Consider the following 27,513-nt stretch of genomic DNA (forward strand, 5'->3'; position numbering starts at 1 on the left):
TTTGGGCGCTGCCGGCTGTGTGTGCCCCAGGCTGCCAAGCGTTCCTTTGGGAGGGGGAGGAGAGGCTGCAAGGAGTGAGAGACGAGCGCTTAGGCAGAGAAGGGAGGGGGGAAAGGGAGGGGAAGCCGGCCCGGGGAGGAGGAGAGAGGCGAGGAGGCGGCTCCGGCAGCGCACGGCGGCGGCGGCGGCGGCGCGGAGCGCTTGGACTGGGAGGCCAGAGCTCGGCTGGGCAGCGGGAGAGGAGGAGCCTCAGGAACTGCAGCTCTGCCAGCTTGGGCCGAGCCTAGAGACATCGGCCTGGCTGGTCCCCGCCAGCCGCAGGTGGGAAGGGGCTGGGATGGAGGGCGCGGGTCTCCCGGCTAGCGACTGAGGCTGAGCCGCGGGGCTGTCTCCTCCCCCTCTGTTCCGTAGACAGAGGCTGAGCATGGAGCTGTCCCCCCGCAGCCCTGCCGAGATGCTGCAGTCGGATTGCCCGTCGGCCCTGGAGCTGAAGTCAGCCCCCAGCAAGAAGATGTGGATTAAGCTTCGGTCTCTGTGAGTCCCCGGGCAGGGGAGTTGGGGGAAGGGATCTTAGGGAGCCTGGAAAGGTGGGGGATAGCCGGAGCCGGGCCGGTGGATTCTCTCGGGCACACATGTTGGCAGGTGAGAGGAAATCAGCTGCCCTGACACGCGTGGCCAGACGACATGTGCAAGGCATAGGCATGTGCGGAGCAAGCCGGCCGGTTGGAGCGGGTTTAGGAGTTGCAGAGCTAACGATGTGCCTGCGGACCCCCCGGGTGACACATGCAGCGCAGAGAGGCGGCACAATATTTGCGGTGTGGCAGGGCCGCGGACGGGCAGCATTCGGGAGGTGCCAGGCTGACTCACACGTATCCATGTGCAGGGGTGTGCAGATGTGAGACACATCACATGTGTGTGCATGACTGTCCCAGGGTCACAGAGGTGTGTGTAGAGTGATTGCACACAGATGCAGCTCTACTGCCTGGGGATACTTGTGCTAACCTGTGGGCCATATGTATCTCGACTGGGATTGGTGGTTTCCGCCTCCTGCATCCAACGGGGGTGGGGGGTGGGGGGGAGGGAGGGGATGGGCCGGGGCGGGGCACCCCATACCTGAGCTGCTCACCTCTCTGCCTATTAATAATGGGGGACCCATCTGGGATCTAGAGAAGAGGTGGAACCCCTACCTGCGATCTGGAGGAGGGGGGGTGGAGCCCCTACCTGGGAGCCGGGGTGGTGGTGAAGAGAGATTTGTTGACAGGGGCAAGGTAACTGTCAAAGCCTTTTTGCTGCTGTAGGGTCTCCCAAGGATCTCCAAGCACATTTAGGCATCTTTTCTTATTGTTGCAGGAAGAGGGCATGTGGGGAGGAATAAATGGGAAAGGGGAGGACTCCGGTGTCCCATACTCCAGTTCCAGGGAAGGAAAGGAACTTTTCTTCCTGCTCATCAGAGAAGGAGAGGATTGAGTCAAAGACAAGCCATGCATCATGTTTAGCTCCCTGTCAGCGGCCATCGGGTAATCTCCGCAGTCTGTTGATTCTTAACCAGAGCTAGGGAAGTGCTCCTCTCCCTGCTAAGACTTTCCATGGCCCTAGGAAAGAGGCTGCAGATGTTTGGTGGGAAATACAGGAAACACAGCCTCCAAACCCAGGTCCTCACCAGCATTCTCAATGGTGAGCACTGAAGCTTTTCATTTCTGGGCTCTGGCAGAGGGAGAGATGGGGGTAGAATATGGATAGATGTTTATGATTGTGTTTTTTAAAAAGCCTTCACCTGTGGTGATAAGATGACGCCTTTATATTGGGCCCGTGGGTCTGATTTACACACTAGCTGCTTAGAGAGGCCTTAGGGAGAATGGAGGCATAGTGGGCAACAAACGTGCCGTAGTGGAATCCAAATATGCTTCCCGGTCCCCTCCTTTGCTGTCTCTGACCAAATGCAATTTGCGGGCTCCATGAAGTGCAGCCTTGGAACGAGGTTCTGCGATGAAGAAATGGAAAACCGGATTGAACTGGTTTTTGTTGGGAGGAACACTGGGTGATTCTTGACAGAAAACACTGCTCTGTTAACAGGAACTAAGCTGGGAAGAAGGGTAGGTAGGGAAGTGGTCAAAAGGTAAAGAAGGGCCCACAGGGTCTATAAGTGGCAGAATTCAAGGTGTCCCAGGATGCTTCCCCACAGCACTAGTGGTTCATCATGTACTTCCCTCGCCTCCGTTCCAGGTAAGGGACGCTGCAAATGAGCAGGTTCTACCATTTCACTCTCTCCCACACCTTGCTAACCACAGGTCTTTTCTGGAAGCAAATTGCTATTTCTTCCTTTAGTGTGAGAAGTGGTCAATGGCAAGAGAAGAGGAGCCTCACAAGGAGGCACTGAAACCCAGGGAAAGAAGGGAGTGGAGGCAGCTGCCCCTACGGAGTGTGTTGGCTGAGATGTCCTTACAGGAGATCACTGTGGACAAGAATCACTAATCTTATTGATGAGACTGTTCCGGTTTTCACTCACTCCAGCAATCTGGTCCTTGAGAGTGCTAGCTACATGTAATAACGTACCCAGAAAAGTACCATCTCCTCAATGTTAATTACCAGGAATAGATTCCCAGTCTCACTTTTTCAAAGCAGAGGCAAGTCTTGATATCAAGTTAGATCCCAAGTTGATAGCTTACTAGATTTGGCCCTGTTTGAATATTGGGCAGGGGTGTGTGCTTTGCCAATCAGATGAAGGGAAATAAAAGGATTTAGGACTTTTGCTTGGTAGGAGAGGGAAACAACTCTCAGGGTCGAGTGGTTTCTGAAGAGGTGAGCAAAGAGGGCATTTCTTCCTTTAAATGGAAATAGAACCTCACCCTCACTCCCAGTCACCACTGTCCCCAAATAGGCCTGGGTGGGAAGGGGCTATTTAGTCTGGAAATAGGTAGATGGATGTGATTATCTCAGGACTAGATACTGAACAGAAATGAAGTCAGATGGAGTATATAGATTCCCATGCTCAACATATCCTAGCTCCCCCCCCCCCCCACGACCCTTTTAATTTCTAATCTGGGACATCAAGATTCTCTTTCGGGAACCTGGGCCTGGTGTTTTTTTCCTCTGGTTAAAAAAGCCCATAGGAATATAATTGTCCAGGGCAATTTCTTCTTGGGAAGGGCATCCATCCAGGAATTCTGCTTCCCGTACTAGCACTCTGCCAAAGCTAAATTCAGAATCTGGAGCATATTAGCTGGAGAGACTCTAAGTGTGGGATTTCACCTCTACCTAGCAGGAAGATTTTCCTACCTAAGCAGACTTATAGGCTGAGGCTTGAGAGGGGCTGAGACAGGCATTTCAGGGATGATGGGTTGGCCAGGTGAGTTTCAGCATCTCTAACCTTAAGATGGAGGACTGGACTTGCCTACCCACCCTTCTCTGAGACCAGAGGGCCTTGAGGAGTGTGGGGAAGGGCCAGTAGAAGTTGAAAGGGTTTTCGGTGTCTTTTGTGAAACAAGAAAAGCTATGAGCAGAGATTGGTTTGCCATCCTTAGCTCATTCCTTCATTTAACAATTATTAATTGAGTGCCCCCTGTGGGGCAGGTGATGTGCTGGATGCTGGGCATATAGTGGTGGACAAAATGGACTCAGTCCCTGATTCTGCGGAGCTTGTAATATGGATCAACTCCAACAGATGGAGTGGAGAGTAGAGAAGGCCTCCTGCTCCTTGTTTTGCCACACCCATCCAAGTGGTAAAATTCAACCATTCTGGCATCTGCCTCACATTTTCCTTTGGGGGGGTTACCTACACAGGAAAAGCACATATACGATTTCTCTCTCTCCCTCTCCCAGGATAGTACAACATCACTCTCTTCTCTCTGCTCCAGTTCCTCCTGGAATTTTACAGACAGAACTTCCCTCTTCCTTGGGATAGTATAGACACAATCCCTTTCTATTCTCCTTTCTCCACATGGTGTACACTCAGGCTCCCATGGTCTAGACCCAATGTCCTAAGCTGTGGTTCAAGGTCATTTCAGGGGACCTGGAGCAAAGACCCAGCTGGGGATTATTTTTGCCCATCTTTGTTTCATCAGAGTCAGTGTGGGACCCAGAACATAATAGGCACTCAAAAATTGCTCTTAAATAAAGGAACGAACAAATGAGTTAATGAATATACCTGTATATGTCACAGAGCCCAGTTCTGTCTCTGATTGTGTGTTGCGTGTGTTCCTGTGTGTAGTGGGTGAGGGGAGTAGGCATGGGGATGGAAGAAAGGGAGAGGTTGTTTTTGTTGTTGCTTTTAGAGGGTGATGTTCAAAAAGTGTGGTCCTCTCTTTTTTTTTTTAAATTTGTTTATTTTATTTATTTATTTTTGGCTGCGTTGGGTCTTCGTTGCTGCGCGCGGGCCTTCTCTAGTTGCGGCGTGTGGGCTTCTCATTGCGGCGGCCTCTCTTGTTGCAGAGCACAGGCTGTAGGCATGTGGGCTTCAGCAGTTGTGGCATGCAGGCTCAGTAGTCGTGGCACACGGGCTTAGTTGCTCCGCGGCATGTGGGATCCTCCCGGACCAGGGCTGGAACCCGTGTCCCCTGCATTGGCAGGCGGACTCTCAACCACTCTGCCACCATGGGAGCCCTGGTCCTCTCTTTTGAGGACCTCAGACCAGAGTCTGGAACTGAAGGAGTTACAGAGAGGATACAGAAACAATCTGGATATATGAACGAGATGTATCAGGATGAAATTGTGAATGCCTGACGTGTATACATATGAATCTGGGTAAAGGTTGATGTGAGTGACAAGGACATTTGGTGGAGTGTGAGCTCCATGACGATGTCTGTTTTTATGTTTCTAAATGGCATGTGTGGTAATAAATATGTTGGGATAATAAACACGCGCTTACCTGAACACCTGAAATTGTCCTATGTATGAATGAGATGATGTACGTGAGTGTGTGTATAGGTAATGGGATAATATGTATGTGTGATCTGGTGTATGTATCTGTGACACACCCACATTTTGGACAATTCTGGGGAGATCAAATGCACAGGAGGAAGCAGCCCAGGGACTGGACTGGGTGCCTCACTGATTTATCCCACCTTTTGTCTTCATTTTATATATGACCCATGGACTGATCTTCTGTGGCTCTGTTTTGAAAACTGTGCTGCTGTCCTTTCTCTGCATATGGCTGTGGAGCTGCCATGAAGACTGCAGGATAAACTGGCTCCCTGGACCTCTGGAGAAAAAGGAGCATCATTTCTCCCAGGCCTTGGCGGGAATGATTTTTAGTGTCTTCCTCCCTGGATTGGCCCTTCTTCCTTTATATTCAACCATGGCAAAGGGAATCTCTCCTCCCTGGGTTTTATATCCCCCTCTATTGTCTTGAATGAGGCAGCTATTGCCCCCACCAGCTTTGTCTTGAATGAGGCATCCCTCGATGGTAGAGGGTGGAAAACACCTGCAGTAAGGTGAAGGGGAGGTGCAGAGATACGGGAACTCAAATTTAGACCAAGGGGAGAACTTCACAAACCTCTGGTCAGAACAGGTGGCTGGAGGGGACCGGGGACCGGAGTGGTGGCGGTGGAAGAGCAGAGGGAATATTGGGAGACTTGAGCTCGAGTTCTTGTTTCCACTCTGCCAAGTATTAGCTGCATGACCTTGAAGTCATATAATCTCTGCGTCTCTGTTCTTTATTTGGTAGCGTCCATATGAAAGTGGCTGTTAAATGATAAAGTCTGAAGTTCTTTCAGCATGGGAGCGCTTGCTGTGTGAAGAGGCAGCAGAATGGGAATAAATGGGTGGCCATTGGCTTGGATGGGGAGAAAATAAAGACTCAAGAGGCAGGAATATGAATGACTTAATAGGTTCGAGTCCTGGTGTCTGGGACCTGATTTGGAAGAGTCTTGCTGATGAGTGGTTGTCTGGAGGGGGTGAGGCAGGTGACTGAGGCAGGGGGTGAGGCAGGTGACTGAGCTTAGAGAATAGAAGGCTGGGTGGGATGGGAAGAGGGCTGTCCCACAAAGGGTGTGGGCCCCTGAGGTCAAAAGAAAAGAGAGAAACTTACTCCTGGTCATCTCTTTCTGATTGGTCAAACTAGAAGTGGATGGAGCAATTTTAAGTTTTGGTGGGTGTGGGCAGCCTAGGGACTGCGTTGGTGAGTTCCTGAGCATTGGAGGAATTCCCCTCTGGCATTTATCCTAAGTCTGTAGGCCTGGGGGTGATATGACCAGGTATGACACACCCTATTCTAGAGAATCTCTAAAGTCCCTTAGAACCCAAAAGCACTCTGCTTGCCTGGGAGCCCCAGGAGGCAGGTTAAAAAGGCAGAGGAGATCCCACGTTTGAGGTTGCCACTTATCACTTTTGCCAGGAGGAGGGTGAAGTAGGTTGGGGATGAAGCTATGGGACTGGAAGGCCAGGTGACAGACTCAGGAAGCTTGGCTGTCTCTAGACCCTTTCCACCTGCCCCCAGTCCAGGGAGCTCCTGAAGTCAATGCAGTGAGGGGTTGTGTCTCATCTTCTCCTCTTTATGTTTTTGGCTATTCCCGTCAGACTGGGATGGAGGAGCCGGGAACCTTGAAACAGATCTTTCCCTCTTTTCTGAGTCTTTACGGGGATCATCGAGGATTTGTTTGCAGCTTCTCTGCTCCCTCTGCTTTCCTCTTCTTTGATTCTTCCTGCAGCCTTTCCTCTGCCCCTTCCCTCCTTTGTTCCCATCTCTTTCTGGTTTCTCTTTCTCTGCTGGGCTCTGTTTTGCTCTCCTCTCTTGTCCCTCTTCCGCCCTCTCTTGGTCAGGAGCCAGGACTCCCCCACCCCCCATCCCCCACCGGCTCAGGTGTTGTTGCGGTGATTGCGGTGATGGTCCAGGGCAAGTTGGCTGCAGGCACCCTTTGGGGCCGCCTGACGAGTCCAGCCTCAACTCCTGTATTCTGCAAGGCCTTTCTTTTGCCATCTCAGTGACCTCATCCTCCCAGCTCCTCTGGGGAGGAAGCCAGGTAATTGCCTTTGGATCTCAGGGGGCTGATTTTCGCAGGTATGGAAGTTGAGTAGCTATTTTCCAACTCTCTTCAGGACAGCAGCAGAGAAAGGGGGACAGAACCAGGGCAGCAGGTGGGCTGCAGGTGAGACCACTGGGAGACCGGTCTCCCAGTTGTTATATAATGAGATTGTCCCCTAAGGGAGGAAGACTTAATGGTCTGTGAGAACTGGGGGAGAATCCTGGGAACAGTGAGTGGGGCAAAGATGGGACTTGAGGGGGAAGAAGGGCTACTGAGAAGGGAAAAGGAGAAAAGCGAGTTGTGATCCATTCATTGCAGGAAGGTCCCTAGTGCCAGTGTTCTCGCCCCTCTGTCTCCCATGCCCCCCGTCCTGCTGCTGCTCCCCTCCCCTCAGTTCCAGTGGCATCCTCTCCCTCTCTGGCAAGAAAACAGCAGGTTAGGATATGCTTCGGCATCCCAGACCTGGCAGAGGTCCACTGAGGGAGCTGGGATGGGGTTTTGGTGGAGAAGCAGGCTTGGGGGAGAAAGGGCATATCCAGGGAGAGGCCTGGGGGCTCAGGGCTGGGAGAAAAGCTAGAAAGGGGGTACTCAGGTGGTACTGTTGTTGATTCCGCAGCTGCAGTGGGTAGTCAGACTTGCAGATAATTACAGTGGCTGCAGCGGGATCAGCCTGCCAGCTGGTGTTGGCACCATTTAGGATGGGAAGGGAGCTTGGCTTCCAGGGGACTTAATGATTCTCTGGCAGGCAGGACCTGGGGACAAGAGAAGCTTCTTTCCTTCCTATTCCTTGGCTTCTCTGCTCCCCTGTTTATGATCTCTTGATCATCTAACTTGGCACCATCCGCCTAGTTCTCTCCTCTGCGCCCACCTTGTTTGGAAACTTCTCGGGGCCTGGGTTGAGTGAGCACACGTGCCAACAGTATTATCGGGCTCCCTAAATTCCAACCGTCTCTCTACAAGCAGTAGCTTTAGAAATTCCCATCTGAAAGAAATATAATTAATCAAATTGCACCAGACTCACCCCAAAGACTTCTTTGTCCTGCCCATTCTCTTCCTTTCTGTTCTTCTTTGAAATGCCAAGAAAATGCTGTTGTTTTCATTGCAGCAAGATGGACTAAAGATAGATATGCAGGAGAACTTCCTGGAAATTTCATGGAGGTTAGAATGTAACCTTCCTACGGTAAAGAAGAAAGCCACCCTCCTCCTTTAAAGCATCAGGTTAGGGCTAAGTTGGGGGAAGCAGTGAACCAGTCAGAAAGATAAACTCCAACCAGGGACTCGAGACCCAGGCGTCCTACTTCCCTAGTGCCTCCAACCCAGGCAGTGACTCTGAGAACCATAATGTGTTACAGAGGGGGAGACTGATGCCCAGAAACAGTTGGTGAGGTGGGGGGCAGGGCTGAGACCAGACTCAAATCCTGCTGATTCACAATCTAGAGCTGCTCCCGTCACACTGGCAGTCAGTACCTTGCCAAGCTTCCAACTCACTCTCCCAACCCAGGCGCCCTTCAATGTCTGTCAGGTCCCCCGGAAGCAGGGAATCTGCTGGGAACATCTGTTGGGATGTGGTTTGGAGGCCCGGTGGGGAGATCCGTGCTCAGGAGGTTAATGAGCAGAATTAAATAGTGCAGGGATGGCGAAGAGGAGTGAGCGAGTGAGCCAGAGACGGAGTCCTCCTGGGTGGGATCCTGGGAGCCTCCTCTCAGGCTACCCTTCCCCTGACCTTCTTGCCCACCCCTCCTATTTCCTCCCTCTTTCAAGGGCTGAAGCCTGAGGGAGATGGGATTCATTTGTGTGCTGGGCAGGCAGCTGGGGTATCTGGGTTCTTATTAGTCTGGCCTGAGGCTCCAGCTGCTTAGATTACCCCTGCCTCAGCGGATCTGAGCTGTGCTGGGCTGTTGCTAGGAACACCTGTTAGAAAGGGCTTCTGGTCAGGAGGCGTAGGGGGGGAGTTGCCTTCAGACACACGTGGGGTGTGAGCCGACCACTCCCCCTCTTCTTCAGTGTTTCCCAGACCTTCTTCAGCAGCGCTTTTCAAGTGTCCTTTCTTTCCTTCCCTGCCCCCTTACTACCTCCTGCCCCTCTCCCTCATCTCCCTCCACCCTCCTGGCTCCTGTCCTTCCCCCACTACCCACCAGCTTTCCCCAAGCCCTGCTCAATTCTCCCTCGACCCTCCCTCCATCCAGCTCCTCTGTTCAGTACCTGGAGATCTCTCACCACCGCTGCCATGTCAACCTGAGGCTTGCCGCCTCCCGGGATGGCACCCCAGCTCTGTCACCAGGGGGGCTATTTTTATCTCTGGAGCCACCCCCGCCACTGTGCCCAGCCAGCTGCCAGAACTGGGGCTGCCTGTATAGCAGTGGGAAGCCAGGGGAGTGAGGGGAGCGGCAGTACTTGGGTAAGGTGGGGATCTGGTTGTTCCTAGTCTCTGGAGCTCCATGCTGTGCATGTCCCCAGCTTCCGCTTCTGCTGCTTCCCTGGTCCCTGGAATAAGGAGCCAGGGAGGAGACCCAGACATCTGGAATGGTGGTGGCGGGGAGACTGGGCTTTTCCACATCAGGGGCCCTGGGTACAAGGGTGGGCACGGGGAACTTTGTTCATGGAGGAGTTGTAATGAACCTTGCTGAACTAACTAAAATAAAAACTAAATAGTAATTTTTTGCATTTATGCATCACTTTATAGTTCCCAGGGTGCTCTCATATGATCTCATTTGATCCTTGTGAGAATTCTATGAAGCGTGTACTTACCCATTTTACAGACAAGGAAACTGGAGCCCAGGGTGTCTTGTCCAAGGTCACACATAGTGCTGAAGTCCAGGCAAAATCTCCTGATTTTAATTCATATCCTTTTTCTATTGGATTTAGATGATTTCTTTGATTTTTTTCAATTTCTGAGATTTTTGGAGCCTTTAGATCAGCCGGGTAATTCCTTCCCCAACACCCCTCCACCCACTCCCCCTCACACCCCTCTTCTCTGACCACAGGCAGAGGCTCCTATGCTTTGCTCATCCCCTATTCCAGCTCCTGTTCTTCAGTGCAGGTGGGGAATGGTGGGGATGGACCAGGGAGGGAGGCATTATAGTTGGGCTCCTTGCTATTTTAAAACTACATTTAAGGGCTGAAGGAAACTTCATGCTGGGATCATCACATCTATGCCCTGCCTCCCATCCAGGGAACAGTCTCCTTAGCTCAGACAGAGGTAGAGTGTGGCATGTGTATATATGTGTGGGTGAGTGGATACGTGTGAAAAAAATTTTTTCCCAGGAAGGGATGGTGGTTGATCAATATCCTTTCTAATTAGGAACCGTTGATAATAGGCTGGGATGAGCAAGTACGGGGTGCACGCTGGGATGATGCAGCATGTATGCACGTGGGGTGATGTGGTAAGCCGTTATTTGTCCAACAATCTTTGGTTCTACTGGGCAAGAGAGCAGAGGGATGGACAAGACATCCTCTCTAGAGCTTTTCTAGTCTAAGAAATCTCTACCTTTCCGTAGGATGGTTGAGGTTAGTGCCTACTTGGCTCAGGGGGCTGGGCCTGGAGTCAGGTGAGGGAGGGGAGCTGGCTTGGGTTGGTGTTTGCTGGTGTACCACCTGCCCCCACTCCCACCCCATCTGTATCTCTCCAAGAGAGCTTGTCTACAGAGCAGGCTGAATAACTTGTCCCTCATCCTCTGGGTGGCAGTTCTAGGTCTCTGACTCTGGGTCTAGTTTTTTCTCTCTAAAAACACTATCTAGCGCACCGGCCGCGCTGCATGGCTACCAGGAGTTCACTAGAACACAACTTTGTAGACATTTAGCCTGCATTGCTGCTTCTTGCTGCTGCTGAAGCCCGCTTCCGCTGGTCCCAGTAATTTCCCAAACTTCATTTGTTTATAAGCCTTCAAGGCTATGGCACAGTGACAAGGTATTTTGATTTCTCCTTGTTTTTGGTGGGGAGGGGTGCGAGGCGGGGTGTGTGCGGGGGGGTGGAGCAAGACTTCCCGTCACAAAATCCTGGCTCTTGGCCCGTTTCCTTTCTTTTCTTTTTCTCCTGTCATCCTCATCCCCACGTTACCCCCAGCCCTAGGACGTAGATTAAAGAGACTGTAATCGAGCGGAACTCTCTTCACTCGCTGCGTTTGGCTTCACTCCGGCTCTCCTCCTTAGCCCCGCCTCGCCCCTCCGCTGACCAATCGCGGCCCCAATGCACTTGTATTGGTGACGTCACCCCACAGCCAATCCGGAGGCGGGCTGGAGCTGTATGCGCACTTCGCGCCGCAGAGGCCGGGTTCTTTTCTTCCTAACCTGAGCGAGAGCAGAGCCAGGAGGAGAAAGAGGGGTCTTGGTTCCCAGGCACTTTCTAGGCTATCCCATCACTTCCCTTCTCCCTCTGCGCTGGATTGAGCTCTCTCCAGTTAATTCACGGTTATTCCCCAGTCCCCGTTTTACAGATGAGGAAACTGGGGCTGGGAGTATTAAAGAAACTTGCCCAGCCTCTCGGTTTCGATGAGCAAGTCCTTCTGACTTTCAGTCACTACTTGGGCGGGGGCTTCCCTCCCTGTTGAGCGGATCTCTGGGTAAGGATCCCCGGATCCCTAGCTTTAGCGAGCCCCTCTCCTGCAGTTCCTAGTTCTCTTCCGGTCTTGCTTCCATACTTTCAGGTGGGTTAAAGCTCATTTTGAAGAATGGCCCCGGAAAAAGACCCTGGGAGGGAGCCGAATCTGCCTTAGCCTCGCTGAGGGGTCTTGCAGGGCCCTTTCCCTTCACTACAGACTTCCTCTCATGGACAAATTCCGGATGGTTCCCTGTCCCTGCACCCTTAAGCCTCCTGGTAACCCTTTCCTTCTCCCCAAAGAGGAGCCCCACCTCCTCAGAGCAAGGGGCTGGCCTGTACTATTTCTGTCCTCTCTGGGATTCTTCTGAGAACAGATTCTTGTTTTCAGTCTGATTCAGATGTGAAACTTTTCCTGCGGCCTCTCACCCACTTGCTGTGGGCTGGGTCTCTCCCTCATCACTCCTTCCTCCAGCCAGGCTCCTCCTGTTCTCCTCCTCCAAATTCTCTCTGGTCAGTCACTTTTGCTGAGACCTGGAGGAGGAAGTCAGGGGCCCAAGAGGGAGCCATTCCCCTCAGGGGCCCAGGGGGCCCGGGGGCAGCATTTTGATACTTTGAAGTAGGAAACTTTGATTCCCATGGCAAGCCCTGTTCCTGTGCCGAGGCGCCACCTCCAGGGCCCCATCCTCAGGTAGGCGCCAGGGATGAGGAAGGGGGAGGGGAGGAGGGGGACAGGCTGCTGTGGGTCTAGTTTGGTGGAGGGGAGGGATCAAGACCTGACAGCCCCATATGCTCTGTGTGTGTGTGTGTGTGTGTGTGTTAGCAGGGGCAGGTGACTTAGCAGTGTTTCCCCTCTTTCTCTCCTTCCTGACCCCCAGCATCATTTAGGACCTCATATTCCTCCAGTATCTCCTCATCTGGTTTTAAAACCTCCAGAGGGAAATAGGATTCTTCTCTCAATTCCCAGCCTCTTAGCTTGAGGCTGCCCTGTCCTAAGCCCTCTACTTACAGTGATCTTTCAGGGAGTGTGGGTGCTGGAAGTAGTGGCAGGGGCCTTCGGAAATTGTCAGATCATCCGATGGGGGCTGGAGAAGCTGCACTCTTCTGGGGCGTTGGGATTATTACTGCTCAGAGCCCCCTTTTCCAGCTGGCTGCCTAGAGCTGAGAGAGACTGGGGCCTCCAGCAGTCAGGACCTGAGGCTTTCCCGTCGTGGTATGAGGACTGAAGATAAAGGAGAAAGAAGTGGTGGTGGTGCACCAGGGCTAGGAGTGGAGTGGAAGGACTGTTGGGAAGCTTCCAGGCTTCGCCAGGCCAGGAAGTGTCGTGGGGAGACACGTGGGGAGAATTATGTAACTTCAGGAGGGATCCTTCCAGCTGCCGGAGTCCAGGTCCCTTCCTTGGCCTCCCCATTTGTCAAATTTATTCTTTAATCTTTCTTTTCCTCCCTCCCCGCCTCCTTCTGGTATCTGGATCGTGTTGGGTTCAGATTTCAACAGGAGCTATACAAGAGCTCCTGGACAACATCGAGAGGTGGAGATGGGAGGAACTTGGAGGGAGGGGTGCGTTGAAAGCCAGCCTACAACCGCACTCTGCTTCCCAAGCCCTGAGATCTCAATTGGGAGTGCAGATAGCCCCCGACCTGATTAATCTGCTCCCTTTCCCTTTTATTGTTTAATGAACATTTAGCGAGCATGTACTGTGTGCTCTGGGCGCAGCAGCCAGGATAGAAAAGTCACTGTCAGTGTCATCAAGACACCTCCAGTTTCCTGGGGGTCTGGTGGTGTCTGCAGACACCATCACCCCAGGAAGCCTGGACGACTGACCCTGAAGGAGCTGTGACGCAGTGGGGTCCAGCCTCGCTTTTGGTGTTTGGGACACAGTTAAGCTCCAGTAGAGTGAGTTGTAAGCTTGCCGACCTGAGTGAGATTGACAAGTTGTGTGACCTCGGACGCGTCTTATAACCTCCCCCATGAGGAGACTGTGAGGCTCAAGTCAGGTCTGTAATTATAAAGGAGAGATCACGGTCATTATCATCCTCTCATTTCCTCTGTTAGGGGGCTTCCTAATTACCAGCCTCCATCCAAACTAGGCTCACTCTTCTCCACCTGGACTTGGGATCAAGAAGGCAGGTAGGTGCTTGTTGGACTTGAAGGGAGTGAGGCGTGAGCTGGGCCAGCATGATGCTGGTCAGTTAATTCCAATTCAACTCATGTTTAAAGAGCCTCGTTTTATGTGCCAGGCCTTTCACATACATTCTTTCATTTACTCCTCTTATTAACAGGTGGTTTACTATTATCCTCACTATTTAACAGATGAAGGAATTGAAGCTTGAAAATAAAGGTTCTCAAACTTTAGTGTGAATGAGAATTATCTGGGATGTTTGTTAAAAATGCAGATCCCTGGACCCAAACTTCAGAAATTCTGGTTCAGTAGGTGTGCAGTGAGGCCCAGAATCTAAAATTTTCACAAGTATCCCAGGTGATTCAGGTGCAGTGGTCTACAGGCCACACTTTGATAGACACTGATGAAGAATTAGTGACTTGCCTGGGACTCAGAGCCAGGAAGTGAAAGGTCTGCATCCAGGAGTCCTGCCTCCCAGAGTTGTGCTGGGAGCTTGGGTTTCTGCATTGGAAATAGGGGCAGCACTGCCTTCCCTCCTCCCTCTCTCTAGGCCCATTTTGAAGACAAAAGGAGATAATGTAGGAGAAAGCCCTTTTTAAAATGTAGAGCGGGCAGCATTGTCAGATTATGCAAATACATGCAAATGAGCACCCGTGGGCTTGGCTGTTCACTTGGGAGCTTGTGCTGGGATGTGGGTTTCCCTAGGTGGCTCAAGAAAGAACTTTGGTGGTGGGCATATTGACCCCTAGTGGGCAGAGTTTTCCGCTGTAAAAGGGGCTGATCGAAATGGAAGACTGGGGCTGGGATTGGGAAGAGATGGGACCAGAGGCCTTTTTTTCTTCCTGGGTTGTGTGTCCCCAGAGTTGAGGGTCCCTGGCCATGGGGACTGACCAGGAGAGGGAAGCTGTGTGCCCCAATGGCAGAGTGTATCTCTTTCCTCTGTGATCTCTGGTCAGTTCTCAGTTGCTCCTTTCCAGCCCATTGACTGGAAAGCCTTTTTTTAAAAAATTAATTAATTAATTTATGGCTGCGTTGGGTCTTCATTGCTGCGCGTGGGCTTTCTCTAGTTGCGGCGAGTGGGGGGTGGGGTGCTACTCTTCGTTGCGGTGCGTGGGCTTCTCATTGCAGTGGCTTCTCTTGTTGCAGAGCACGGGCCCTAGGTGTGTAGGCTTCAGTAGTTGTGGCTCGTGGGCTCTAGAGTGCAGGCTCAGTAGTTGTGGCGCACGGGCGCGCACGGGCTTAGTTGCTCTGCGGCATGTGGGATCTTCCCGGACCGGGGCTCGAACCCGTGTCCCCTGCATCGGCAGGCGGATTCTTAACCACTGCACCACCAGGGAAGCCCCCTGGAAAGCATTTTATGTTGTCAGCCTCTATTCCTCCTCCCTAATGAAGCCTGAGCTGGGGCTGAGCTTTACTGAACCCGGACTCTTTCTTGTGGAACCACCTACTCTTTCCACGTGGAGATGGTGCAGCAGGAAGGCTGGAAGTGATATTTGAAGATAGCCCACCGAGGAGGCTGCAGTGCCACCCTCCAGCTTCCTTCCCCACCCATTTTTCCCCTTTCCCTTCTGCCCCATTTGTATTCAGACCTGTCTTTGGCCAGGACTGCTGGTCCCTGAGGTGAGAGTTGGCCAGTGACGCTTCCTGGGGCTGGCTATTCTGAACGCCCCTATTCCAAAGCTGCTGAGACCCCGGGATTCTAGAGCTGCTTCTGTTCAGGAATGCCATTGTTCTCCCTCCCCCCCACCCCCACCCCGGCATCCCTGGTAATCGATGCTAATTTCAGCCTCCAGTCCCTGACTCATTCTCTTCTCCTCCCTGACTCATAGGGTGACCTTGGAATTCTGAAGCCCCTCTCAGTGGGGAACTGTGCTGGCCACCATTTCACACCATCTTGGTTTTAGGTGGGATGGGGTGGGGCAGGGCTGGGGGAAGGAGCCAGAGGGGAATGTTTCATCGCTTTCTTTAAAATCACCATCTAAAGTCAGAGAGCTCTGTTTGCTTTGTGACTGCCTGGGCTGGACTCAGGCAGTCACAAACCAGACTTTTAAGAAGCCTCCCTGTTAATCCCCCGGAATTCATGAGGGCAAAATATTGTTCCTTCAGGCAAAGCATCCCGTAAGTGAGACCTCCAACCCCACCCTCCCCACTTTGGCTCTGTGGGAAGCTGCCACGGGGCAGAGGTAGGGGATGGGTACAGTCCCCCTTGGCCAGAGGTTCTCTCTGGAGTGGCACTGGGGAGGCAGGGGTTAACCCTGCTTTGTCCTGGTTGATGGATTCTGGAATCATAATCGATTAGCTCTGCTGGGATGGAGTGAGGCCAGGCGAAAGACCAATTCAGATTGGTCTTTGTTCTGTGTCTTTGCCATCCCTGCCAGAGACAGCGGGGCTGTGGACATGTACCCCCTCCCCGCCAAGACCAAGAGACATAATGAAAGAATGCTGAGGGCTCCCAAAGCCCTCTCTTAGGGGGAAATAAGCAGTTTCAGCTCTTGGTTATTCAGACTATGAAACAGCTCATCCCCAAAACATCACCCCGGGAGCTTGTACCTGCCTAATTCTGCTGGGCCCTGGGCACTCTAAACAAGAGTTTTCAGGAAACACTGACTAAAAGGGGGGCGTTGAGAGGTCAGAGAGGGTGGGGACCATGGAAGAGCCTGAGATTTAACTTTGGGGGCTAGGTAAACTTAGTAAGGCAGTGGCAATGGTCTGTGATGAAAAACATTAGCTGCTGTTATATTTTAAATTCTTTTTTTAAAAATTAATTAATTTGTTCATTTATTTTTGGCTGCATTGGGTCTTTGTTGCTGCACGTGGGTTTTCTCTAGTTGCGGCGAGCGGGGGCTACTCTTCGTTGCGGTGCGTGGGCTTCTCAGTGTGGTGGCTTCTCTTGTTGCGGAGCGTGGGCTCTAGGTGCACGGGCTTCAGTAGTTGTGGCACACGGGCTCAGTAGTTGTGGCGCATGGGCTTAGTTGCTCCACAGCATGTGGGATCTTCCCGGACCAGGGCTTTTTTTAAAAAAATAAATTTATTTATTTATTTTTGGCTATGTTGGGTCTTTGTTGTGGTGCGCGGGCTTCTCATTGTCGTGGCTTCTCTTGTTGGGAAGCACAGGCTCTAGACGCACAGGCTTCAGTAGTTGTGGCTTGCAGGCTCTAGAGCGCAGGCTCAGTAGTTGTGGCGCATGGGCTTAGCTACTCCGTGGCATGTGGGATCTTCCCAGACCAGGGATCGAACCTGTGCCCCCTGCATTGGCAGGCAGATTCTTAACCACTCTGCCACCAGGGAAGCCCAGCTGCTTTTATTCTATTAGAAAGATTAATGGGTTATGGAAGACTGAGGCTGTTTCTGTAAAATGCATCCTATTAGAGGTATCCTGTTCTCTTGACAAGGTCCAGCGCCTAAGCAGGTTATCTGTACCCGGGCCCCTACAGGCTGCGCTACATGGTGAAGCAGTTGGAGAATGGGGAGGTAAACATTGAGGAGCTGAAGCAAAACCTGGAGTACACAGCTTCCCTGCTGGAGGCCGTCTACATAAATGAGACGCGGTGAGAGTGGTGACATGGGGCTGCGGGGAGAAACTCACACACAGAGGAGAAAGATACCAGACAGACACAGTGATTCAGGGAGGGCCGGGGAGTCAGACAGGAGCCTGACCCGGCCAGAGCAGGGAGGAGGGGTGGGAGGGCAGATAGATCTATAGGTAGAAATATCGGCAGAGGTACAGGCATAGAGTCGCAGAGACAGAGACAAACACAGACATCAAGAAGAGAACACTGTTCCAGAGCTGGAAGGGACCTTAAAGCTCATCTAGTCCTAACCTTCTTCCCAGTGCGGAGGCCTTCCAGACCTGCGCGCCCTGGATGGGAGCCACTGGTCACACATGGCTGTGGGGCTTGAAACATGGCAAGTGTGAATTGAGATGTATGTGTATGTAAAATACATGCTGGATTTCAAAAGATTTTGAAAGAATGTCAACTATCATTAATATTTTTATATTGATTCCACATTGGAATGATAGTACTTTGCGTGTATTAGGTTAAAGAAACGTTATCATTAAAATGGATTTCACCTGTTTTTTTAACCTTTGAATGTGGCTACTAGACAATTGAAAGTAACTTATACGTGGCTTGCATTTTATTTCTGGAGGACACTGCTGCTGGCCTGTAGCATCCTCGATGGGTGGTATCCATTCCACTGTCTGCTTGAATACTTCCAAAGTTGGGGTGCTCACTACCTCGCATAGTGACCTGTTTCATTATTGGAGACATCAGATAGAGAAACAGAAGTAAAAAGACTTAGCGAAAGAAAGGAAAGGGAGGGTCAGAGAAGGGAGAGAGCTGCTGTGAGAGTTTCCAAGGTGTGGCTGGGCCCGGGCCTCTAGGCTGTGGAAGCACCTGCCGTCTTTCCTCTGTGACTCCCCTCCTGGGGCTTCAGGCAAATCTTGGACACGGAGGATGAGCTGCAGGAGCTGCGGTCTGACGCGGTGCCTTCGGAGGTGCGGGACTGGCTGGCCTCCACCTTCACCCAGCAGGCCCGGGCCAAAGGCCGCCGAGCAGAGGAGAAGCCCAAGTTCCGGAGCATCGTGCACGCGGTGCAGGCTGGGATCTTCGTGGAACGGTGAGGCTCCCCCACGCCCTGCCAGCTTCTACCCCTGGCTGTGTCCCTCGTTCCCAGCCACCCTCGTCTTCCAGGACCCCACTGTACCACCAGCCCCACATGCCCACGGCCTATCCGCACAGCCCCGCCTGATCCGACCCCGTTCCCAGACCTCACACCTGGGCTCCTTTTCGTTCTTCTCCCTCAGGATGTTCCGGAGAACGTACACCTCTGTGGGCCCCACCTATTCCACTGTGGTCCTCAACTGTCTCAAGGTGATCCCGGGGGTTTCAGGCAAGAGGAGAAGCTTGGAGGGGGGTGGAACAGTCCTTGGGACTTTCAGACACTTTACGGGATGAATTTTGCCTTCCCTTTTAACTGTTGTTTCCATATTCCTCAAAACAACTTTTCCCCACTCAAGAGGCATACTCCTGACTTCTTGTCACTCCCCTACTGAATGATATCTGGGAAGAAAGAGGCCTATTTACCACTTCTTTGTTTTCCTGCTTCCCAAGCCTCTGTAATCATTGGGAAGTCCTGCTTGAAGTCTACCTGCAGCCCTCGCTGCTGCAGGAGATGTCCCCCTTGGGAGTCTCCCTGCCTAGTTCCTTGTTTCTCCACAGAACCTGGATCTCTGGTGCTTTGATGTCTTCTCCTTGAACCGGGCATCTGATGACCACGCACTGAGGACCATTGTTTTTCAGTTGCTGACTCGGCACAACCTCATCAGCCGCTTTAAGGTTGGGCAGCATCCTATCCCTGCCTCTGGGTAGGATTCTCTACTCCCACCACCCTGTTCTCAAAGAGTCCCAACAAGCAGCAGACTCCACAGGCTCCCTGGCTCAGTCTCACTGTCAGGGAAGTCGCCCCCTGCACACCCCAGTCTAGCCTTTCCTACACTTGCTGCAGTCCCAGCCTCTGGCTTCATGTATTGCTTTCTAGGGGAAGATTCTAGCCCTGAAACTGGCCAGCCTAGGATTCTGCACTCTCGCCCTTTGCTCTGTCCCCTAACTTGTCCTCTCCAGGCTGGCTGCAAGTTCAGCTCCCTGTTTCAGCCCTCCTGCCCCTGTCCATGGACGCTGGAGGCTTAGAGGTCAGAAGCTCTCAGCTGGTGCCCTGCAGGACTAGTGTCTCTCCACTTGTTTCGGGGGGGCCTCTCCCTCCTCTCCCCCTCCAGCTCTAGTCTCTGTCCAAGGAATTTTAGGGAGAGGGTCAGCTCTTGGCAAGGCTACGTAGGGCTGTAGGAGGGGAGGGAGGGTGTGAACTCGATTTGCTCTTCAGCTTGGCTGGCCAGGAAGTGTACAGGATTAACGTCCTCTTCAGATCCTGTGCCAGGAGGGAGGGTCTTTTGAGAACAGGGACCGGTTAAAGATCACTTGCACGTGGAAAAACCACACTTGGAAGTGGAGGGTGAGGGGGGCTGAGGAGTCGCCATGGGGATATTTGGTGAGCACTTGGGTGAGGCGTTAGGGTGGAGGAGAACATGTGTGTTCTGAGGGGTTTGGCGGGGGGTCAAAGGAGTCCAGCTGGAGGGCCCCTCCCAGAGGGCTCTGGGAGGTAACCGGCCACCTGTGCCTCCACTTCACTGTAACAGACTATTGGTGTGTGAGAGCCTTTCCTCGACCTTTGACTCCTCCCTTTACAACTCCCAAGGGGTTTCCAGAACGTCCCTGAGATGCTCAGCTGAGATTTTCTTCAGTGCCTCCCGAGCCCTGTTCTGCAGTTGCGTTTTCTTCTTCTTTCCAATCCTGCTCTCTCCAGGACGGAGAACAGCAGGCTCTTATTTTTCCTAAGACTTTTCCCAGCTCGTGTTTCTCCAGACTGGTTCTCAGGCTTACTCCAGACACCAAGTTCTCCCACAGGTGCTTCCTCACCCGGAAGGACTGGTTCCGGGGAACTCCGAGAGTAACTGCATCACGTTGGGTTTGGCCTCGCCCCAGCCCACCTTGCTCCAAGGCAGTTAGAGAGAGAGGAGCCTTCTTGCTCTAGTAGTAGAGACCCCCTTGGAGCTGCCCTTTTCAAGCTCCACATTCCCTTCCTGGGTACCCAGCCCCTCCCATGCTCCTCCCCTTCCCTTCCCTTCCTCCAGGGACACCATGGCAACGCAAAAGCAAGGGCGGTTGTCGTGGAAACAGTCCTTTAAAATTCCCTGAATTTGGGGCACAGCCCTCCAGGGGTTGGGGCGGGGGATGTTAGGGTCCGACTGACTAGTGGCACATCCTCTGTTGTCTCGTCACTACTGCGCATCTCTACAGAAACTTCCTCAAGTCCTGAACCCCGCTCTCCTTGCAGCCTCAGAGATCTAGGGACAGGTACAGACACCAGCCCCGCCCTCTGGGAACCTTGGGCCTTTGAAGGAAGCAAACGTACCCCAGGGCACATGCAGAGACCGAGACAGGATTGAGACAGGATTGAATAGCCCGCGCGCAGCCCGACAGACCTCTGGTTCCTGGTGCTTGGGTGTGTGTGTATGGTGGTCGAAGGGTGGGGAAAGGCTTCTCAGAGGAGGGGGTGATCCACCTCTGGCTAGAGGGGCCTCTCTGGGTCATCTTATTCTTTCGTTTGCTTCTGAGCCCCTCTCCATGGTATTGGCTTGGGGATGGGGTAAAGTGGTTGGAAGGTAGGAGGGAAACTTGACTTCCTCTTCTTAAAAATCTCCAGGGAAATAATAATAATTCTAGCTACTCTCTAGAGAACACTTACTAAGTGCCTCGTGCCTATCTCATTAAATTCAAGGTAGGTGGTATTATCTTCATTCTGCAGTTAAGCATCTGAGGCACAGGAAGGCACGTGACTTGCACAAGGTCACACAGCCAGCAGGTGGTAGAGCCAGGATGTGAACCCAGGTTCACCCGACTGCAGAGCCAGCACTCTCCTATGCCCTGTTGCCTTCCAAAGAATGGGCCTTGCTGACCTCCGTCTTCGGCCGCCTGCCATTCCCGCACATCCGCCACAAATCTCGATTTCCTCCGTCCTATTGCAGATTCCCACTGTGTTTTTGATGACTTTCCTGGATGCCTTGGAGACAGGTTATGGGAAGTACAAGAACCCTTACCATAACCAGATCCATGCAGCTGACGTTACACAGACGGTCCATTGCTTCTTGCTCCGCACAGGGATGGTGGTAGGTGCCCTGGAAATCAGTCTTCTGTGACTCAGGGTCTTACGGCTGCAGAACCGGGAAGTCTAGACTTTACTCCCATTTCCTCTTTTCTCTCTTTGGTTCCTCTCCTTTGGCATCCCAGAGTCTTTACAGATTCAGATTGGGCTTACTCACTCTAGAGTATTCCTGGGTGGACCGTAACTTCATGGGCAGCGCTGGGGATGTGTGCCGGGATGTGATGGGAATGTTGCTGGTTGGGATGGAGGAAGGTCTTTGGCCATTCCGGGAGCTGAGAAACGTGGCTGCATTAGCCCAAGAGCTGGCCTCGAAGAATGGAAGGGCTGGGCTGAGCAGTCCTGCCTGTGTGTGGAGGTCTTTGGGCAGCGGCCGGCAGGGGGTCCGCCCCCTCTCATCATCTGTCTCTTTCTCCCAGCACTGCCTGTCGGAGATCGAGGTCCTGGCCATCATCTTTGCTGCAGCCATCCACGACTATGAGCACACTGGCACTACCAACAGCTTCCACATCCAGACCAAGTGAGGGGTGGGGACGTGGCAGGGGCAGGAGGGGCCGAGTGGAGGTGCAGAGGGCCGGACACGGTGACTTGGGCTTTGCAGGTCAGAATGCGCCATCCTGTACAATGATCGCTCAGTGCTGGAGAATCACCACATCAGCTCTGTTTTCCGAATAATGCAGGACGACGAGATGAACATTTTCATCAACCTCACCAAGGATGAGTTTGTGTGAGCAGAAGCCAGGAGTGGGCATCCCTAGGGACCCCCTCACCCCAACCCTCTTTCCCCACTTCCCGGAACTCCTGCCTAGCAGTGCTGATCAATACTTGGGTTCTGTCCTTTCAGAGAGCTGCGGGCCCTGGTCATTGAGATGGTGTTGGCCACAGACATGTCCTGCCATTTCCAGCAATTGAAGTCCATGAAGACGGCCTTGCAGCAGCTGGAAAGGTGAGATATGGTGGGGTGTGGCTGGGCGTAGGCCAGAGTGAGGTGTGTGTGAATTGGGGGGGGCATCCGCATGGGTAAAGGGTGTGACAAGTCTTTACCCGGATATAGAAACTCTCCTGGCTCCAGGAATCTGAGTATATCTCGTGTATGTGATGTGTACAGCCCAGGCAGCCCGTCTACTGGAGAGCGCTTGGGCTGGGGGTCTGAGATGGGCGTTCTCAGGGCAGCTTGAGGTCAGGCTTACTCCAACTCTTTGGACTCATTTCTGTATCTGTGAAATGTGAAAATGTAATGCCTCCTTCCACAATAGCTTGCCACCAGTTCCTACTCTCATAGGGCTACTGGGAGAGTCATGTGAGGTTAAAAAAAAAAAAGCACAGAAGAAATGCCATAATTACATCTAATGTTGCTTAAAAGTGGGTGGGAGTATATAAATGTAAGGGAGAACAGACTGTGTTTGCGTGTTCTGAAGGTGTGTGTTAAAAATTGTGTGGTGTCGGACTTCCCTGGTGGCGCAGTGGTTGAGAGTCCGCCTGCCGATGCAGGGGACACGGGTTCGTGCCCCGGTCCGGGAGGATCCCACGTGCCGCGGGGCGGCTGGGCCCGTGAGCCATGGCCGCTGAGCCTGCACGTCCGGAGCCTGTGCTCCGCAACGGGAGAGGCTGCAGCAGTGAGAGGCCCGCGTACCACAAAAAAAAATAAAAATTGTATGGTGTCTGGGTGTGAGAGAGTGTGCAGTGTCAGAGCGTGTCATTGTTGGGAAATAATAATAATTATTATTATTATAGATTACATCTACCGAGCACTTATTAGGTGCCAGACACTCTTCTAAATACTTATATGCTGTATGTCATTTAATTCTCAGAACAACTCTATGTGGCAGATTCTGTTATTATTTCCACTTAGGATTGAGGAGAATGAAATATGTAAATTTTAAGTAACTCGCTCTTTGTCACAGCTAGTGTGTGATAGGTATGTGGGGATTCGAACCCAGGCCCTTTGATTCTGAGAGCCTGGGCTGCTTCCTATACATATGTAAATGTGTGTGTGTGTGTGTGTGTGTGTGTGTGTGGGTGGGTGGGTGTGTGTGTCTAGCCTCACAGGGTGTTTGAAGTTTGATCTGAGAGAGGGCTTGTGATGGGAAGTTAGGAATGGTCCAGGCTTCCTTCCCCTAAAAGATCAGTCTCCCTCCCCTTGCCATCTGCCCCAACAGGATTGATAAGCCCAAGGCCCTGTCTCTACTGCTCCATGCTGCTGACATCAGCCACCCAACCAAGCAGTGGTCGGTTCACAGCCGCTGGACCAAGGCCCTCATGGAGGAATTCTTCCGCCAGGTATGAGGCCTCTTTGCCTGCCCCCGCCCCCGCCCATGGGGCCTTCTCTCCCCTTTGTTCTCCAAGTTCCCTGTTCCTACTCCAGTCCTCATTCAGTGGCCTGCAGCTGCCAACCTGATCTCAAACCCATGGGATATAATGTCATCTCCGAAAAACTTAACAGTAATTGCTGGCAGTGGCATTTGCATGCCACTCATTTCCAGGTCAAAGGCACAGAGATCCCTCTTCTCCCCCGGCAGCCCCTTCTACCCCCAGCTGCACCTTGATCTGGTAGACTGAGGTGCTTCCCCGCCCTGTCTGCTCCCCTAGGGTGACAAAGAGGCAGAGCTGGGCCTGCCCTTTTCTCCGCTCTGTGACCGCACTTCCACTCTCGTGGCACAGTCCCAGATTGGTGAGTGTCCCTTCCCGCAGGGAGGAGAGAGTTGCGAAGGCTAAAGGATGCTGGCTGGGCCGGGTCAGGACCTCTCCAAGTCCACCTCCTTCAAAGCCATTCTTCCCGTAGCAGCAAGCCCGCCGTGCTAGAGCATGGGGTCCTGGGGTGGAGTTCTCTGGGGTCGTAAAGACATCATCGCAAAGGCTGCCCCCACTGGGAACTTTTCAGCCCCAGGTGACCCTGTTTTACGTGCAGCCGGGGGCACAGCTGTGCCGGCCATATCCTCTGCCCGGGCCCCCAGGTCAGATGGCTGCATTGTGTTACCCCTGCACTGCAGGTTTCATTGACTTCATCGTGGAACCCACGTTCTCTGTGCTGACTGATGTGGCCGAGAAGAGTGTCCAGCCCATGGGGGAGGAAGACTCCAAGTCTAAAACCCAGCCCAGGTGAGGGTGGCCGCAGCAGCCGGGGGCCCACAGAGAGCACTGACTCCCAGGGAGGAGGTACAGGCGGGCGTGGAGAAGCAGGCGACTCCAAAAGTGGGAGCCCCTCTACTGCGAGTCACACACAGGGGCGGAAGGATGGGGGGCAGGCAGTGTGGTCTGCACCTCTGTTCCCTCCACCGTATTTATATCTCTCCCATTAGCTCTGTCTTTATTGCCTTTCTGCTAATCTGCTTTTATTTTCCTTCTAGGAGGAGGGAAGGTGTGGAGAGGGATGGGGACTGCGGGTACCTAGCAGAGGGAAAGAGGACAAGGATGAGGGTGCCTGAGCCTACTGGTCTTCTACCCCCTCCACTCCGAGGGCTGTGAAGATGGCTCTGGGGTGGGCAGGGCCTGACCTCGCAATGTTGGGGTCCGGCTTTTAGCTTCCAGTGGCGCCAGCCTTCTCTGGATGTGGAAGTGGGAGACCCCAACCCCGACGTGGTCAGCTTCCGCTCTACCTGGATCAAATACATTCAGGAGAACAAGCAGAAATGGAAGGAACGGGCGGCAAGCGGTGGGTCCATTGGGAGGATGAGGCCTTGCGGGGAGGGTGGCTGCTGCAGCAGTAGCGGGTCCCTTTTCCTTAAGCCCGTAAGCCCTTCCTCAAGCAACCCTTTGTCTGACTCCTTCCCTGAGTTGGGAAAGGGAACTGACTAGGCTGCAGTAAGATCACAGGAACGACTGACTGGCCGACTGGCCTGGGCCGTTCTAGAATGCGGACCTGAGAGAGGATAGGGACAGCCACAGGCCACGACCTGAGGGACCCCATGCACACTGCGGCCCGTCAGTGGTCCCCTGTGGATGTGGTAACCTGGTGGCCCCGGCTGGGACATCTCTTCCTTAACGTGGGAGTTGAGGGCTGTGCCTTTTAGCAAGGTTGGAGAGGCTCTCCCCAGGTAGGCGTGGGTTGGATGTAGCTCAGCTGGAAGGAAGGGGGATGTGTGAGAATCCCTTACTTGTCTCCACATATTCCTTGGGTTTGGGGGAAACATACTGCTTGGTCTGGTCCCAGCTTCCTTCCTGCCCCTTTGCAGGCGTCACCAACCAGATGTCCATTGACGAGCTGTCCCCCTGTGAGGAAGAGGCGCCAGCCTCCCCTGCCGAAGATGAACACAACCAGAACGGGAATCTGGACTAGCCTGGGGCTGGCCCAGGTGAGCCTGTCGCGGCAGACAGGGAGGGGCTTAAGGTTCTGCAGGGAGTTGGGCCAGCGGGGTGTGCCACAGCCCTCTTTGAAGGGTCATCTCTGGGGTTCAGTGGATGCAAGGTGGTCCTTCCCTCTTTCCCAGCAGGGATATGGAGGAAGTGAGCACACAGACTCGAGCGGGGCCTGAGTGGAGAGCAGAGTCCTCCCACCTGCAGGAAGAGAGGAGTGGGCTGAGCAGCTCCTTTGTGAGGGCCTGGGGAGAGGCGGCAGTCAGGGCCCAAGGCTCCGGGAGGTCAGCTGGGCATGACTTTCAATCCAGCCCCGCTCGCGCCCTGGCTGAGCTCCTTCTGCAGGGCCTTTTTTGCTCAACTGTAAGCGGGACTGAGTGGGGATCCGGTGGGACCCAAGGAAGGTAAGTCAGGCTGGAGATGAAGGAGGAGGTCAGAGCACCGAGGTGTCTCCTCTTCCCCCAGGTCCTCACCGAGTCCAGTGTTCGATGTCGTCAGCACCACCCATCGGGACTGGCTCCCCCATCTGCTCCAAGGGAGCGTGGACATCAAGGAACAGACACCCCACCCGAAGGACAGCTGCCAGAGATTGCGGGATTGGGGAAAGGGCCTGTCCCCACCCGACACCCATTGGGGCGCACTTTAATCTCCGGGCGGCAAGACTGGGGAACTTCAGGCTCCCAGTGGTCACTGTGTCCATCCCCCCCCGCCTCTGGACTCTCCCTATGGCCAGATGGTCGGCTGGAGGGGAGCTTCCTGGAGGCTTCCCAGGGCCTGCGGGGGAGGGTTGGAGATGCCAGCCCCCTGGGTCCTCCCGCATCCTTCTTGACTCCAAGTTTCTAAGCAATACATTTTGGGGGTTTCCTCAGCCCCCACCCCAGACCTTAGCTGGCAGGTCTGGGTCCCCCTTTTCCTCCCCTGGGAAGGGCTGGAATAGGATAGGAAGCTGGGGGTTTTCAGAGCCCTATGTGAGGGTAGGGGAGTGGGCTCCTTCAGGACATGGTACCTTTCTAGGGCCTGGGAATGGGGGGCATCCTCTTTACCCCAGACCTGCACTGCTTCAGTCCCATCCCCAGCCCAGACCCTGCAATCTTCCCTCTCTCCCATTCTGCAATGGTGACTGGGGGAAGAGGAGCCATTGCCACCAGGGGCTGAGAGGAGGCCTTTCCTGGGGTGGCCAAGGACTCGGGACTGGTCTAGGCCCCTGGGGCTTGCCATCTGCCCTGGCTGAGTCCTGAACCCTTTGCCTCCTTCCTCTCCCCTGGGGCTGGGAGGCTCCCATCCGACCAATGTCTGTACAGTGCTTTGAAGTCTCCCCAGCAAAGCACCTTCAGGATACATCCTACGGGCACAGGAGGGGAGAGCTGGGTTGGGGTCAAGGGCGCATGGGGAGGGTGAGGTGTAACCCAGTAATCCTGTGTTGCTGACAGAGAGGGTCCGTCCCCCTCCTAGCCCCGGCCCAAGAGGCCCCTCCCCAGGACAAGTGGGGAGTGGCGGGTGGAAGGCAGACGGGCAGGGGCTCAGGACTGCTGCTCTCATGTCCTCTGGAGAGAGCCCAGCCAGGCCCCTGCCCCTTCCTCTCCTCAGGCTCCTCTCACCCGGCTTTGTCCCAGGAAGGGCCCAAGTCCAGGTGACTGCCCTCCTCCTTTCTTGTACCAACCATGCATTTGTACAGTGGGCCCTGTTCCTGTGAAGTCATATCCATGGTCTCTTAGACCTGCCACCTGCCACTTGTCCCTCCTACCCCACCCTGAGTGGGGCAGAGACGCATGAGACTCACCCCCACCCTTGGTCTCCCAGAATCCTGCTATAGCCAGAGATCAATAAAGAAGGGAGACCTGGCCTGGCTGTGTGTGTTGTTTGTTGGGTGAAAGTGCACTGGGCATCTT

At 53.5% G+C, this 27,513-nt stretch overlaps 1 protein-coding gene and 1 long non-coding RNA gene across 8 annotated transcripts; one reads left to right on the forward strand and one right to left on the reverse strand.

Annotated features, from left to right (window-relative positions):
* Positions 1 to 129: 129 nt before the first annotated feature.
* PDE1B (phosphodiesterase 1B) lies at positions 130 to 27,466 on the forward strand. Of its 7 annotated transcripts, none has more exons than XM_067696856.1 (16): positions 130 to 321; positions 412 to 534; positions 17,050 to 17,163; positions 18,053 to 18,235; positions 18,423 to 18,489; positions 18,838 to 18,954; positions 21,198 to 21,338; positions 21,751 to 21,851; positions 21,933 to 22,058; positions 22,176 to 22,277; positions 23,491 to 23,611; positions 23,921 to 24,002; positions 24,322 to 24,430; positions 24,853 to 24,983; positions 25,504 to 25,623; positions 26,090 to 27,466. In XM_067696856.1, the coding sequence occupies exons 2-15, from the start codon at positions 425 to 427 to the stop codon at positions 25,605 to 25,607; spliced, it is 1,608 nt and encodes a 535-aa protein (XP_067552957.1). In that variant the 5' UTR covers positions 130 to 321; positions 412 to 424; the 3' UTR covers positions 25,608 to 25,623; positions 26,090 to 27,466. The 7 variants fall into 7 exon arrangements, with proteins under 7 accessions (XP_067552957.1, XP_067552958.1, XP_067552955.1 ...); XM_067696854.1 differs by lacking the exons at positions 130 to 321; positions 412 to 534; positions 26,090 to 27,466 and adding exons at positions 11,623 to 12,184; positions 13,549 to 13,623; positions 25,759 to 26,083; XM_067696853.1 differs by lacking the exons at positions 130 to 321; positions 412 to 534 and adding exons at positions 11,625 to 12,184; positions 13,549 to 13,623.
* On the reverse strand, positions 4,318 to 9,228 carry LOC137202021 (uncharacterized). The gene is made up of 4 exons (XR_010932440.1): positions 9,162 to 9,228; positions 7,981 to 8,100; positions 5,061 to 5,197; positions 4,318 to 4,639 (listed from the first exon to the last, which is right to left on the reverse strand). It is a non-coding gene; the product is annotated as an uncharacterized lncRNA (long non-coding RNA).
* Positions 27,467 to 27,513: the final 47 nt, after the last annotated feature.

Source organism: Pseudorca crassidens, chromosome 11, assembly GCF_039906515.1.
Source record: "Pseudorca crassidens isolate mPseCra1 chromosome 11, mPseCra1.hap1, whole genome shotgun sequence".
Classification (NCBI taxonomy): Eukaryota; Metazoa; Chordata; class Mammalia; order Artiodactyla; family Delphinidae; genus Pseudorca; species Pseudorca crassidens.

Coding starts and splice junctions, on each gene's coding strand:
- PDE1B (XM_067696854.1), top strand. CDS start 12,132: ATGGCAAGCCCTGTTCCTGTGCCGAGGCGCCACCTCCAGGGCCCCATC. Junction 17,164..18,052: donor GTCTACATAAATGAGACGCG/GTGAGAGTGGTG, acceptor CTGGGGCTTCAG/GCAAATCTTGGACACGGAGG. Junction 18,955..21,197: donor ACCTCATCAGCCGCTTTAAG/GTTGGGCAGCAT, acceptor GTCCTATTGCAG/ATTCCCACTGTGTTTTTGAT.